Source organism: Camelus ferus, chromosome 12, assembly GCF_009834535.1.
Source record: "Camelus ferus isolate YT-003-E chromosome 12, BCGSAC_Cfer_1.0, whole genome shotgun sequence".
Lineage (NCBI taxonomy): Eukaryota > Metazoa > Chordata > Mammalia > Artiodactyla > Camelidae > Camelus > Camelus ferus.
This window is the reverse complement of record NC_045707.1, coordinates 46,274,642-46,289,557: the sequence shown is the minus strand read 5'-3', so window position 1 is coordinate 46,289,557 and position 14,916 is coordinate 46,274,642. Positions and strand designations below refer to the sequence as shown.

Genomic DNA, 14,916 nt, shown 5'->3' with positions numbered 1-14,916 from the left:
CCTGCAGGCAGGAGCTCAGGGCTCTGCAGTGGGCAAACCACAGGTGCCCTGCCAAGTATCTGATGACGCACACACACACGCACGCACGCACGCACACTCACACGCTCATATCACAACTAATTATTAGAAAGTTGTGCAGTACATGGAGCTGTGACCAGAGAGGGCTGTGTTGTAGAAGCTGAGGGGTGAGAGGGAGCACTGCATTCAGAGCACAGAAAGGACGTCACCAACTAGAAGGTGCAGATGCCGTGTCAGGAGACAGACTGCGGGCAGGCGAGTCGGGAAAATGGGCTTCATAAGCCATGCTTTTGGCATTTCACCTTCGTCTCAGTGGTGACTGGAAAGCGCTGCAGGCTCTTAAGCATGCAGTGACAAGACTGGAGCTGATTTTCAGATAAATGCTAAAGACCAGAGCCTGGAAAACCCTGGCTGACAGACTCGGGGAAAAAGCTGCATACCGCACCCCACCCCCTCCAACCCCCGGCACTGCTCCCCGGGGCCTCACAGGCCTGCGTGGGAAGAATGAGGAGACTGGGACCCAGGAAAGCAATGAGCGAGCTCGGGGGGGGCTTCAACGAGAAGGATGATGACCTGAATGTGTGCCCCACTCAGGGCAAACTGCTGTGTGTACACGTGTGTGCTCACACCTACAGTTGGAATAATTCTTAGGTGGATCCTGCCTAACTGACTGTCCACAGGTTCAACCTGTTTTTTGCTGTTGGGAAAGAAGAAGTTTTCCTCTACTCTTCTAGATTCTTCTAGCTAGTCTAAGAATTAAATTGACATAAAACAGACTAACAGGAGGAAAGTAAACAAAACTTTAATAACATGTATACACAGGAGAGACCCAGGAGAACTGAGTAACTCGCACAAACGGCTGAAACCCTCACCTTAAATGTCATCTTCAGCTGAACACAAAATTGGATGTAGTGGGTAGTCATTGGGACCTCAAAGGGGATGCAGGCAATTGACACAGAGACAGAAAAACAAATGTTTGGTAAACAATGTTTGCTGGACAGGCAGAGACAGTGAGACACAGAGGAATGTGAACAAACAGACTTTCTAGGTGCCTCCCTTCTCCACCCCTGGTTCGTACTATGGTATTTATGGTGACGCTCCCTTCCTGGACAGGTCCTCCAGCTACACTCTTTGAACAGTTAGGGGGAAGGTCAAGGTTTCTCCCTGAGTCTTTTGGGTCATGATTGTTTTCAGCTTGAGGTAATCTGCTCGAAACAAACCAGTTCCAGGTCCTGGTCAGCAAAGGGAGGTGGTCCTGAGGTCCAGCCATTACGTCATCTTTGCCAACCCCCCTTCCCCGCTCCTCCCTTTGTCAGTACCTGGAGGAAATACTGAGCACTCTCACTACACTGATCCCAGACACAGTCCCAAGCACTCAGTAACCCGTGGCAACCCCTAGAGGTTGCTACAACCTCAGCAATGAGGAGGACTGTACCCAGGGAACTTGCTGGCTCCCCAGGCACAGAAATGGCTGAGCCTTGGTGACCACAGGACATGACCACCAACAGTACATGGATGCATGGAATTCTCGTGCTGACAAGGTCTGAGAACGGAATGCCCACTCCCCTAACAGGCATTCTTTTTCTCTGAGGAGAAAAAGGATCCTAGAAGAAATGATATGAACAAAAGAAGATACTTCTCTGGTGGCCAACAGTGACTGACTGTTTATTAAGTGTATTTCTCTCATTTTGCTCAAATATGGTTCTTTAATACTGGGACTTGAAACAATTTTTTTCAGAGATAATGAACCAGCCACAATTAATGGTGCCCCTCAAAGCCTGGAAAATACCGTGGTCAGAAGAGCCACACTGAAGGGGCAGTTTGGGGAGGCGTAGGGTGTGGGGATGGGACCACTGTCGTCAGAGGTCCAGTTGTTAAGAACCAGGTGACGTTCTGGGACTGCACTGCTGGGCTTAGTAATCGGGACTTAATTCTTCATTCCCAATTGTGGCCAGTGGTAAGGATGCCAGGATGACCATGATCCATCAGTTGATCATCATCAACACGAACTCCAATCAGTGTGCACATCTGACTACCAATGGGGATGCTCCCAGAGGAGCCACAGTTCTGCATGGTCCACATCAGCCTCTGGGCCTCCAGCTCCCAGATCTCATCTTTATACCCCCTCTGCCACTGGCACAGCAGGGACTCTGCTTGGTGCTTCCCCTAAGTGGCCAGAGCAGCCACTAGGAGCACAGATGGTTTCAAGATAAGGACCCCAGCCCTCGCCTCCAATCAGATTACCACTCCTACTCCCCCGATGGACTTTGGACCTCAGTGCAGGAGATGGCCATTATTCCTGTATGACACAGGGGCAGCCAGGTGATGGGCTTTACATAGGTGACCCGAGAGAAGTCACCCAGAGGTACACTGAGAGCAAAGAGGCTGGTTGCAAAGGAGGCCAAGACTGTCCCAGTTAAACAGTGGCCCTCAAGTTGGAAAATAAAGTTCCCATCTTTCCTAAGCCCTGCCTTTTACATATTTTGCTCCCATCCTACCCTCAATTCACCCGTCCTCTGAGTTCAATTGGACCTCATGTCACCCTACCCGTTCTCCAGGCTCCAGGCATTCACTACACACTCAGCCCAACTGGACGGCTTGCTGCAGCCTTAACCTCCTCCACATATTCCTGCCTCCACGTCTTTACCCAGAATGCACACTTGATACAGGCCTATTTCCTGGGACCATTCTGACCCAGGAGATGTATGATGTGACTGTTTAAAAACACCTTCTGCAAAATTATTCAAAACACAATTTCACCTTAAAAACTAAAAGCAGTCCTAAGTAAAAGGAAACAAAGGATCAGGTGAGAGTTCACATAGCGAGATGCATGTGATGTATGTGGAACACATGACTCAGAAGCATCAAAAGAAAACTAAATATTTAGTCACGTTGACACTGTTTCTTCCATCTTCCCACTGCCTGTGTCCAGTATAAGGGATGCCTTTTGCTGTAATTAGCAGCCACCAACAGGCACTCAAACAGGACAGACTTTTATGACCTCACATCACAAGAAGTCCGCAGGTAAATGATTCCTGGCATTGACTCAGCTAGTCAACAGAGCTGACAGCGCGACCCAGCCTCTTTCCCTGTTTCTGCTGCCATCCTTAACACGTTGGCTGTTGATTCTCATTCTTGTCACCTCATGGTCACAAGATGGCTGCCACGGTTCTGGACATCCTATCCTCATACGAGGGGGGAATAAAGCCAAAGGGGCAGTAGTTAAGAAGCTGTTACAACTGTCCTGTGAAGAACTGAGCCAGAATCAATCTAGTGGCAGCTGAGACAGAAAGATGACAAATTTGAGATATACTTAGAAGGTAGAATTGACACGACTCTATGGTGGCAATGATGAGGATGACAGCTGTGAGGTTTCTAGTTTGGGTGACTAGGTAGGTTGTGGCAGTGGTGACTTCAATGGAAGCAAAGAGTACAGAGAGAACAGATCTGGGGTAAGGGAAAAACAATAACCTGGGTATTTTAGTTTGAGGTGCTCTAGGGACAGCTGAGAGATATTTTATAGGAAACTTACAATTGGATCCATGGCTCAGAAGAGACTAGGCACTAACTATGTAATTGGGGTAGTGTTTGCCACACAGGGGAAGCTGAAACCACAGTGAGCGTGTAGGAAGGAGGTGGAATGGAGATAATGGAGCCACAGAACTGAAGAGTGGTGAAAAGGAGAAGGAGGCATTACTATATACAAAATACACTATACACACTACTATATATAAAATAGATAAACAACAAGGACCTACTGTACAGCACAGGGAACTATATTCAATTTCTTGTAATAACCTATAATGGAAAAGAATCTGAAAAGGAATAGATACATGTATGTATGTATACAAATAAATGAATCACTTTGCTGTACACCTGAAACAGAACATTGTAAATCAACTACACTTCAATTAAAAAAAAAACAATTCAAGAATACTCTCTTTCTCTCCCCTCTCTCAATTCTTCTATGTTCTTGACTCGGTGAGGGGTTCAAGAGCACAAGGAGAGGGTCCCAATCACTCCCTTTGGAAGTTCTGCATAGAATGATGTAGCTTTGGAATTTTATCTTTTTTACTCTGGAGTCTTGCTCAAAACTTTGGTTGAGCTGCCCACCTCTGAAATGCTTGCTAGTGAGAAAAATAAACCTCCATTGTTTAAGCTCAGCGGTCTATTACCAGGCATGGAAAGCAGCTGAACCGCTTCACCAGACTGAGCCGGCTTCACGACTCTCCCGGCACGATAAAATCAAAGCTGGTCATTTATAATAATAAAAAAATAGAAATGTCTAACTACAAATTAAACAAATGAAACACATACATGATGGGAAATAAGGCAGCCTTTGAAAATGATACTTTGGAAGAATCCACATATAGGAATGTAGGAAAATGTTCATATTTTGTTAAATTATATACATGTTTATACATACGCAGAGAAGAAAGATTAACAGGAAATATGTCAGAAAGGTTAAAGTCCAATTTGGTTGAAAAAAACGTAACATACATATATATGTGCAGAAAATAGCTGGGTGGGTCCAGGAGACACAGATGTCAGCAGCCACCTCCGGGGAGGGGCCTTGAGGGTGCAGGAGGAGGGAGGGGTGTGACTTGGGAAGTTTTCAGCCATAGGCATGTCTTCCTTTTTCAACTAAGGAAACTCACATTGTTTTTTTTAAGTTTGACACTTTAGTGGGAAAAGGATAATGATAGTTTTCTGTGGATGGAAGAATTAATAGAGATTTTTAAAATCTTTGTTCCTTCTGTATTCCCGAATCATGTGTTACTGAAATCATCAGAAAACACACCCACACAAAAACACAAATACACACACACAGAGAAAAACTGCGCTCCTTCTCCCTGCTGCCTCCCTTCCCTCCCTGAAGATTCTGGTTCCAAGGCCAGGAGTGATGAGTGGGTCACAGAAGGGGGGAACCCATGTGGGAGGCTGGCAGAGCTCAAGCAGGGAGACAGGACACTGGTGGGGGCGGCCTGGTAGAGGTAACCAGAACGCAGGAGGGATGAAGAGGGCTTCCTTGTGCGTGAAAGCTGGAGTGGGGTGAGTTGGGCACCCACGGGCCGGGGCGACCCAGCCAGAGCGCCCGAGACTGCAGGAGGGTGAGCAGAGCGAGCCTGGCGTCAAGGTCAGCGCCCCAAATCCACCCAGTGGAGGAGGAGTGGGCAGCAGAGATGGGGAGTCGGCTCCCCGGGGGGTTGGGCAAATGAATAAGTGTAGGTGGGACAATGGAAGCCAGTGTTTCATTGCTGGAGGAGGGAGAGCAAACAGAGGAAGGAGGAAAACGTGAATGAATTCATGGGGCTGGACTGGGGTCCGGAGCGCCGGTGTGCACTCACGGTTGTCAGTATACAGACAGACGCAGAGATTAGCAGAGAGCTAGTGTATATAGCTGTGTGAGTATATGTATAAGCAAACACAGATGCCGTCCTAGTTGGCTCAGGCTGCTGCAATAAAATACCATAAACTGAGTGGCTTACACAGTAGGGTTTTTTTTTTGTTTTCACAGCTCTGGAAACTAGGAAGTCCAGGCTCAAGGATGACAGATTTGATTCCTGGTGAAGGCCCTCTTCCTGGCTTGCAGATGGCCACCTCCTCACTGTGTGCTCACCTGGCCTTTCCTCGGTGCACACCTCTTCCCCTTCTCATAAAGCCACTCATCCCATTGTGAAGAAACCACTGTAATGACCTCATCTTACCCTTAGTATCTCCCAAAGGCCCCAAGTCCAAATACCATCACACTGGGTTAGGGGTTCGACACATGACTCTGGGGGACAGAGACATTCAGTCCATGACAGGTGTATATGCAGGTACATATGTCCTACTACACGTTACATACACATACACACACACACACACACACACACACACACACAGAGCCATACACAAATGCTGCATGTATTTCCAACCTCTGTCCACCGAGAGGGTCTGGGGGTGGTGACACCCCGATAGCAAAGAGCAAAGCTAGCACCCAGATCTTGGCTTTCAAAGACTATTTTCCACTAAAAGGAATCCAGATTCCTTGCAAAACCGGCTGGTTCCAGGTCTTGGGTGGGGAAAGCACAAGATGAACCTGAAACATCTTGTGCCAAAAAGGAAAGGAGCTCAAAGATGGTGAGGGCGTGTCACGAGGACACCAAAGACAGCTTGCACGAGTTCCCACTGGTCAAACAGAGGACAATATGTCATTAAAATGAATAATGGTCATCATGGTTTACTACCCTTTGAATGAAATAGGAAGCCATGATCCCATCTGATAGAAGTAAATATAGGAGGAAATTGAAAGTTTGCTGTGGAGCAGGAGGCACAGAGTACCTCCCTACAAAATACTTATTACCAAGGGGAAAAACTGTCTTTACAGTAAAGGAGCCTGGCAGACACCACCTTAATCGAGTGTTCAAAGCAAAAGCATCAGTAATGAGACACAACAAAACCTCAGCCCATCTGATAAGGCACAGTGAGAACACGGCGTCACTTCTGTGATATTCCTGACAAAGATGGATAAGCTGAATCTAATCATAAGGAAACACCAGCTTGAGAGACATTATACAAATAACTGTAATCTTCAAAAGGGCCAGGATCACGAAAGTCAAGGAAAGACAGAGGAACTGTTTCAGACAGAAAGAGAAGAAAAGAGATAACTAAATGCAACCGTACAATGGTCACTACTGGGACAACTGGCAAAACCTGAACGGGGTCTGAGGAGCAGATGTCAGTAACACCTCTATTTGATTTCCTGATTTTGATGGCTATATTGTGGTTATGTAGGAAAATGTCCCTACTTTTAGGAATCACACAGGAAAGTATTTGTAGGTGACTGGGCATCGGGTTGACAACTTATTCTCAAATGGTTCAGGAAAAATATTAACCTTTGTATTGAACATCCAACTTTTCTCTAAGTTTATGATCATTTCAAAATTAAAAATAAGTTAAAAACCAATAAATTCTATTTTCATATATGAACTAAATATCCCTTAATATACAGCTAAGTGTGGTTATATGCTACATGTTTATTTGACGTGTGCACTAATAGAGCACAAATAGACTATACATATGAATACATAGCACCGGGACCTGGAAGCACGCCTAGACCTCCTTGTGCCGATCAGGGGCTGCAGGTTCCGGAGAGGTGGGCCAGCCTCTGGAGGGCTGCCTGGTTGTAGCTGGAAACTGGCCTCTCCCTGTAACATCTAGCCCCCATATTCTGAGATAATGGCTTCCCAACATCCTACAAAATTCAGAAATCTGCAATTCAAAATTTCCGTCCTCAGAAACCATTCAAATCCCCAACATTCTCCTATTTGATTCCCCAGGACACAACCCAGACAGCCTTGTGCCCCTGACGGTGGCACCCATCACGGCCTGACAGCAGAGTCAGACAGAGGAGGGTTTGCACTCCAGCCCCACCCTGTCTGTGCCTCCTTTCCTCCACGGGTAAGGCGGGAAGAGGGTGTAGTGTCCTCCCAGGGCTGGGGAGGGGGCACGGGTGACATATCTGTAAACCCCCACACCCTGTGTCTGATAAATGACACGGTCAGTAGACAGGAACTGTTTTTCTTTTCTTTATCAGCTAAAAGCGTGTGTTTCCTTGTGTGGATTCCAGAAATGTGGTCACCATTTCGATAAAAGTACCAAAAGCCAGTTGGGCAGGGCTCAGAGGTGTGTTCTGGTTTTAGCCGCATGGAGTTTGAACCCCTGTGAGGTTTTATGAGATCTGCTTTATGGCCCCGGACTTCCTTCTGAAACTTCCTTCTGGGGCAAGAGGGAAAAGGCAGGTTGAGGTGAAGGTCGGATCAGGGTAAGCCAAGTTGAAGGGAAGGTTTTCAGAAGGAGCCTTGTTCTAGTTAGATGTCCTCATGCCTCTGCGTTGGGAGGGGGTTTCTGGTAGAAAGTTTGAGTAAACCCGAGTCCAGACTCAGTAATATGTACTGGGAATGGCACATAAGCAAGAAGCGGGTGCGGTCCCAGCCTGCCAAGCGCTCACAGTCCAGTGGGGAAGGGAGGCAGCCCCACAAGCGATTTCACTCTCACACTACCTGGCTTCTCTGTTTACTGCGTCTGAAGATCACCACCCATGTGCCCAGCACTCAGGGAGGGCCTGGGGGAGAACCAGATGAGTAGGCTATGGCTCGAGCCACAAGGAACTCACTGTCTACTACAGGGAACAGACATAAACCAACCACTGCCCCCCATCACTAGCATAAAGAGAGTACAGCAGGGCTTTCCTTTACAGAACACAGAGTAGGGGAGGGGGAACGCACACAAAGTCTTCACAAAGCAGACATGTGAAAGGGTCTTGAAGAATGACAGGAAGAAGAAATGTGATCACGGGCAGAAGAAAGCACCAGTGCATTGCCCAAGGGTGTAAAATAGCAAAGTGGGTTCAGGGCTGGCTGTGTGGAGCTGGACAGGAGGCCAGGGACTTGGGCTGGCTCCAGTACATCGAGGACCTCGTGGGCTTCACTCAAAAATTCAGCCTTGACTGTGGGCAGTGGGGGCTGTGGAAGGGTTTAAGCACTGGGACTAGATGACCTTATTTGCATATTAGAGAGATCATACTGGCAGTCACATGGGGGATGGGCCAGAAATCAGAGACTGCGGGACCTTTTAAGAGGCTGTTACAACTGCCCCAGGGACAAATAAGAGCGCCCTGAACCATGGTAGTTGTGGGTGGGATAAAATGAGGTGAACAACATGTGGGTTTACTGAGAAGCTGGAATTGATGTGAGTTGGTGGCACTAGTGAGGAAGAGGAGAATGGCTCTGGGGTTTCTAGTCTGGGTGGTGGTACCTTTATGAAATGAGGAAGCACAGAAAGAGCAGGTTTGGTACAAGGGCAAAACACTGAGCTTGGTTTTATAAACTGAGGTACCCTAAGGATATCTTTGTAGAGATGAAGGATGAATAATTGGAAACAGGGGTCTGTGGCTGAAAAAAGAGGCAGGTACTCACTACATAGAAATAGTAGTCATTAGTCATAGAGATGATGGTTGAATCATGGAGAATCTGTACAAAGCACATGAAATGTAATGCAGACAAAGAAGACTGGAGAACAGTCAGTTGTCACAGGAGAACCAGAAGACGGGTGGCAAGGAAACACCCAATGGGAGTAAAACACTTCGGCCAAGAGGGAGTGTTACAGTGGCAAACGATGGAGAACTTAAGTAAAGACACAGGCTGCCAACTATGCATCAGATAGGAAACCAGTCAATTGTGACCCCACTGAGGGAAGTTTTAGGTGAGTTTTGGGGCTGATACTAGTTTTTAGTGGATTAAGAAATCTGGGGAGAAGGGAGAGACAATTCCTTTAAGAAACACAGTCTAGGGGACGAAAAGGAGTAGTGAGCTGAGGAAAGGCAGGATCCAAAAAGTGGGTTCAGGATAGCAGCAGTGTGGACAGTTGTGTACGCTGAAATGCATCCATGGAAAAACAGGCCTGGATGGCACAGGACTTGATGATGGAGGAGCCAGCTCCCAGGAGCAGCAGGGTGGGGAGGAGGTGGGCACAGGTGGGAGGGTTGTCTGGAACAGGGGGATGGAGAGGAGGGAAGAAGGGTAAGAGGAGAGAGCCACTGACAGTTTAGACGATGAGCAGGGGTCCCAGGGCTCTGAGGAGGGGGAGCTGCCGGGGAAGGGAGTGTTTCCTTGGTACTTGCTGCAGGCAGGGACACCTCGGTTTCATCAGCCCCTGGCTGCAGGTGCAGCGAGCAGCTGGCCTGACCCAGGGTTGTGACTGGGTAGGGTGGCATGGGCCAGAGGTCAGAGTGCAGAGGCTGCCTGTAAGAAGCATCTCAGGGATTCGGAGGAGCCAGCAGGGAGCTGTGTGTACACACTCAGGGCTCAGCATCCTGCGGAGGGGTTACTCACACCACTGACTCAGACCCAGGTGCTCATTTGCATGTTATTCATTTCAAGCCAAAAAAAAAAAAAAAAGGCAAAGCAGGAATACCAGGAGCATCTCATCCCCTTTCCAGACAGAACCACCCAGTCCTTCCCAGCGCTCCGGCTGTCGTGATGAGTCTCTCCCACCTAGAACTCTTTCCACTTTCGAGGGCTCTCCTCAGTCATGCCCACATAGCTGTCTGAAATTCAGCTGGGAAAAAAAAAACCACTCAGAAAGTTCATTTCCTCTCTAAGAATTTCAAGGTAAGTTTTAATTTTGGGTTAAATGCTCAAAGCATGGCCCTTACCACTGCCAAATATTATAGTTTTGTTTATCATCGTCTCCCCTCACCAGAAGGTAACCCCCACGAGGAGAGGAGCACTATTTCGCATCCCTGTTCCTAGGACAGTGCCTGACGCATAGCAGGTGCTCAGTGAACATTTAAAAGACTGAAGCACTCCATCTAACCCTCCCACCCTAGGCATGTTCCAGTTTAGGAAAGGGCTTCAGAGAGGTTAAGCATTCTCCCCAGGTTAATCAGATCAGGTAAGAAGAAAGCCCCAGCTTCAGTCTGGCCTGCCCACGTGTCAGGCAGTAATTCAGAACCCAATAGGTTCATTTATGAGGTGACCGCTTCTGGGAACCTGATTCATGCTAAGCCACTTCTGATGAGAGCACCTCTAACAAAAGAAGACAAATGTCCTGATTTACATTCAAGTATAAATTACTGCCAAGGAGCTGAAATGCTCTGACCGGCTGAAGGGCTCAGTCCATCCCAGTAGGACAGGGCTGTGACTGAGGAAGCCAGAGAAACATCCCCCAGCCTTGTTAGAGCCTGAGCGGAGTCTAGTTCTCTTACGGAGACCATGAGCCAGCACAGGGAACTGGATACTGCATGCCCCACTGCGCTGGCCAGTCAGGATCCCACCTCCAAAAGGGCTAGTGACATGGGCTGCCCGCTCTCCAGTTCACCAGAAGAACCAGCCACTAGCCTTCAGCCTCCATGTATCCTTTCAGTTTCTCCTTTGAGGAGAAATGCTTGTTGAATGACTGATGGACCTCCTTCCTTCCAACTCCACATCCGGTTTTCATGACTTTTAGGTGGTCACTTCTTGTTGATGGGGGAAAACCCTATGCACGGCAGGAAGCCACCTTGCAACAGTTCCAACTGTGGTGTCTCGGGAAGACCACCCCTCTGTGAATACAGGTCTGTATTTAGGTCCTTGCTGGTTTGAGCCACTGGTGGTCTTTATGTTCTGCCTGTGGCCTGAGTTTTGGGGGCCTGTCTTCTCTGTTCCCTGCAGCTAAGAGGGCCTGTGCTTCAAACCACAGGGGAAATATGGTGAGGGAATAGCAGTCTAGAACACTTTGGGGAGGAAACAGCCATTGGAAGCTTGGTCAGCATAAATGCTTGTGATGTGGACAGTCCAAGAATCAGAAAAGAATCCAGTTTCTTTGGCAAGTGGAGTACAGACCAAGCCAGGACTTTGCTTCTTTTCTACTATTCAGCAGCTTAATTTTAAACAGAACAGAAAAAAAATCCAATTCCCAATACCTGGACGGGAGCAGAGTAACCACCAACAAAACAGCTGTTAGCATGGCTGGCGCTCGTCCCTGTGAACTGCTTTAGTCAAGCTAAAGGCCTGGCAGGGGAGAAATTCTGGCTGGCTTAGCAAGGAGAGGAAGTTTGAAGGTAGCCATCACAGATGGTAGCAGATGCCACAGAGCAGAGCAGAAGCCACCAGGGACGTCACTGTCTCAGAGCTAAGTGAAAAAGATGATATGTACTTGGCCAAGCCAACTGCCAGTTATACACCCCAAGAAGCTCAGGAAGCCGGGGAGGGCATAGAAGTTTCTTTAGTTGAAAATTTTCCATTCTCTTCATTCACCAATCTGCGAGCCCATGTCTTTTCAACGACCTAGGTTGTCGGCTTCAGGTAACTGCTCTCACGATAGCATGCCTGCAGAGCAAAGGTGGATGTGCACAATTTGCAACTGTGGTACTGACGGCTCCCCTTCTGGGGTTAAGGGACCCCTCCTAGGGTTCCAGGAGAGTCATGTGCTTCACAGGAGCTGGGAGCTACTGAGTCACTAGAAGACAATCAATCACTCAGACCCTTCTACACAGAGCAGGGGAGTGGTTACAGTGTGAGCTCCAGAGTCTGCACAAGCTTGGGGCTAAATAAGCAGCTCCACCATTACCTGCTGCAGGATGCTGCTAGTCATTTAGCCACTCTGAACCTCAGTTTCCTCATCTGTTAAGCAGCGATAACAGTGCCTATCTTACTGGGTGTTGTAATAATTATGGGGTTTTTTTTTTCTTGAAGAAAGTTGTAAAACTTTCTTGAGAGACGGTTAACAGTCAAATTTCCAACATAAGGACAGCATGCTTAGTTTCAGTTGGTTTAAACCTGTGATTTTTCTCCACCTGCTTCTGGTATTTTAATGGGCTCTAAACTTGCTAGGATCTCCTCCTTGATATCAGGACCATCTCCAGGCTCATCTACTGCCTCCAGCAGAGCCAGTTTCTGTTGATCAGCTTCCATATCAGGCCCTTGAGCTACAGGTGCTCCTTCACCTTCAATGTCCTAAGCAGGTACAATATCTTGACTCTCAGTTGGTGGTTGCTCTAGTTGAGGTTGTTTATCCCTGGGCTGCTGAGCAACCAGAAGTCCATCCGGCTGGGAAGACTCTCCATCATCTTTTCTTCCTGTAGATTTGGATCTTGTTCTTACATGCCCACTTGTATTTCCCAACTTAACTGCCAGGAAGTCCTCTATGAGGATCTACTGGCTGAGTTTCAGTCAGCGAGAAAGAGTCAAGATGGCAGGGAAACAATTACGTTTGATAGTGAATGCAAAGCATTTCGCCCAAAGCACTGTACAGAGCAAATGCTCAAAGAATGTGAGCTGTCATCCCACATCTATCAAAGCCCAGCAGGTGCAGTTTAGCATTGCCACGGTCCTTCCGTGTCCTATAAATTTCTACATCTCATGGTCATAATTATCAGAAAGTAACTCTGTACACAGGGCTGCAGAAAACCTGCAATCTCATGATTGCAAATTTTAAAAAGCCATTATTATGAGCTGCTATTAAGGTTTTAATTCACTTGGTCAAGTGGTGACTATGGATATTCTCAGGTGTCCACAAGCCTGCATGTTACTAAAGATCAGAAAGCACTGCTTTATTCTGTAGTAATATCTTTCATTAATAGCTAGAATCCAACTTATCAAACTCCTCTCCATCTCTTTTTTAAGGAAATACAGACTTGGTGTTTTACCTAAAGCAACACTTGGGAATATGCTGGGCTGGTTACACTTTTAATGCGGTCACTTCCATTGAATCACATATTCAGACATCAAATAATAGTGGGTGTGCAAAAGAACCAGAGGGTCCCATAATATTTCCAAAGATTCAAATATGCAAATAGCCAGGGCAGGGAATGAGTTGATGTACTTACGAATGTGTCTGTCATCTAAGCGCTCTAGTGATTTTGTTTGTACAGCATGGGTGGGAGCTGAAAGACCAGAGAAGAGTGCTCAGGACACCAAGCTGAGTGGAAGCAGGTAAAAAGGCAGGATAAGGCAATGGCAAAGAGAGCCCTGGCTCCCTCCTTCCCCAGCTGTGACCTTGGGAAAAGAGCACGTGTCTGGACTTCAATTCCATCCATACAACAAGGATAACGATGCCTACAGCACAGAACTGGCTCAGATGAGTTACCGCACTAGGAAAACAGTGCTCTGTGAGCACCGAAGTACCACATACAAGAGAAACTCTGCTCAACAGGCTGCTTCTGTCAGAGGGTCCGCTCACTCCTGCGCCCACACCTGTCCTGCTGTTGTCCACCTTGTCTTCTTCACTCCGGTTCATGATGGCTTCTGCCTTGTCCTCAGCATCCTACCAGGTCTTCCTACAACTCCAGGACACACCTCCTAGAATTCCAGGTACCGTGACAAACCATCCTTCCCCCTCCCCACCAGGGCTCAAGGAATAGGCACACTGACAACTTTCTACAGAACAGACTTGATATTAGTTTAAAAACTGATCAGGCGGCAGGTGGGGGAAGTGCGGGAGAGGGAGGGATGAATAGCAAGTGGGATTTTAGGGCAGTGAAACGATTCCGTATGACACTATAAAGGTGGATACATGTCATTATACACTTGTCCAAAGCCACAGAATGTAAAGCAATGGTGGACCCTAATGTCAACTGTGGGCTTAGGGTGATAATGCCATGTCAATGTAGGTTCCTCACTTGTCACAGATGTACCCTCTGGTGGGGGATGTTGACAGCAGAGGAGGCTGTGCATATGTAGATGTTAGAGCATGTGTGGATATAAGCAGAGAAAGGGGAACACAAACCAAGTGGCAGAAATTGTGCAAAAAGGAGGGCCACAGGCCGAATGCAAGAAACCATGCATTGTGTAAGCACCAGGGGTCCCTGAGCAGAGAAAGAAAAGCAGGAACCTCTGGGCTGATAGGTGGCCACAACTTTGGGGGTGATAAGAGGCCCAGAGGCCAACAAAGAAAGGTGAGAAAAGGCAGGAACCTCCAGTGTCCAAATGTCACCTTCTGCTCATTATGCCCTCATTACAATAAAATTAGCCTTGCAGATTAGAAGTACCCATCATGCACTGACGCCATGACACTTCCGATCCAGACTAAATAAGGACAAAAATCCCTCCTCCCTTTGGGAAGGTGGAGTTGGAATGAAAATCAGGGAATGCAACCCCAGACGTTTCCCTCCCTAAAGAATATTCCGCGCATTCATTTTTACACCCTATGTAACCAACTTGCCAAAAACACTCTGGCAGCCACTCACCTGAGCCTGCCTGCTCTCCCCTTGAGAGTGTACCATCTCAATGAATCTCAAGTTACTTTTTTTAACCACTGTGTCTTGTCTCTGAATTCTTTCTGGGATGGGACAAGAACCTGTAACACCGGTTACACCTACCGGCAACATGGGAACAGAAAGTGTATGGGAAATCCCTCTACCTTCCAATAAAGTTT

At 47.5% G+C, this 14,916-nt stretch overlaps 1 protein-coding gene across 1 annotated transcript; it reads right to left on the bottom strand.

Annotated features, from left to right (window-relative positions):
• Window positions 1-3,972: 3,972 nt before the first annotated feature.
• LOC102520259 (putative G antigen family E member 3) lies at window positions 3,973-13,779 on the bottom strand. Its single transcript, XM_014555197.2, is given in 2 exon segments — window positions 3,973-12,695; window positions 13,723-13,779. Coding segments are annotated over 2 exon segments (438 nt in total). The 3' UTR covers window positions 3,973-12,314.
• Window positions 13,780-14,916: the final 1,137 nt, after the last annotated feature.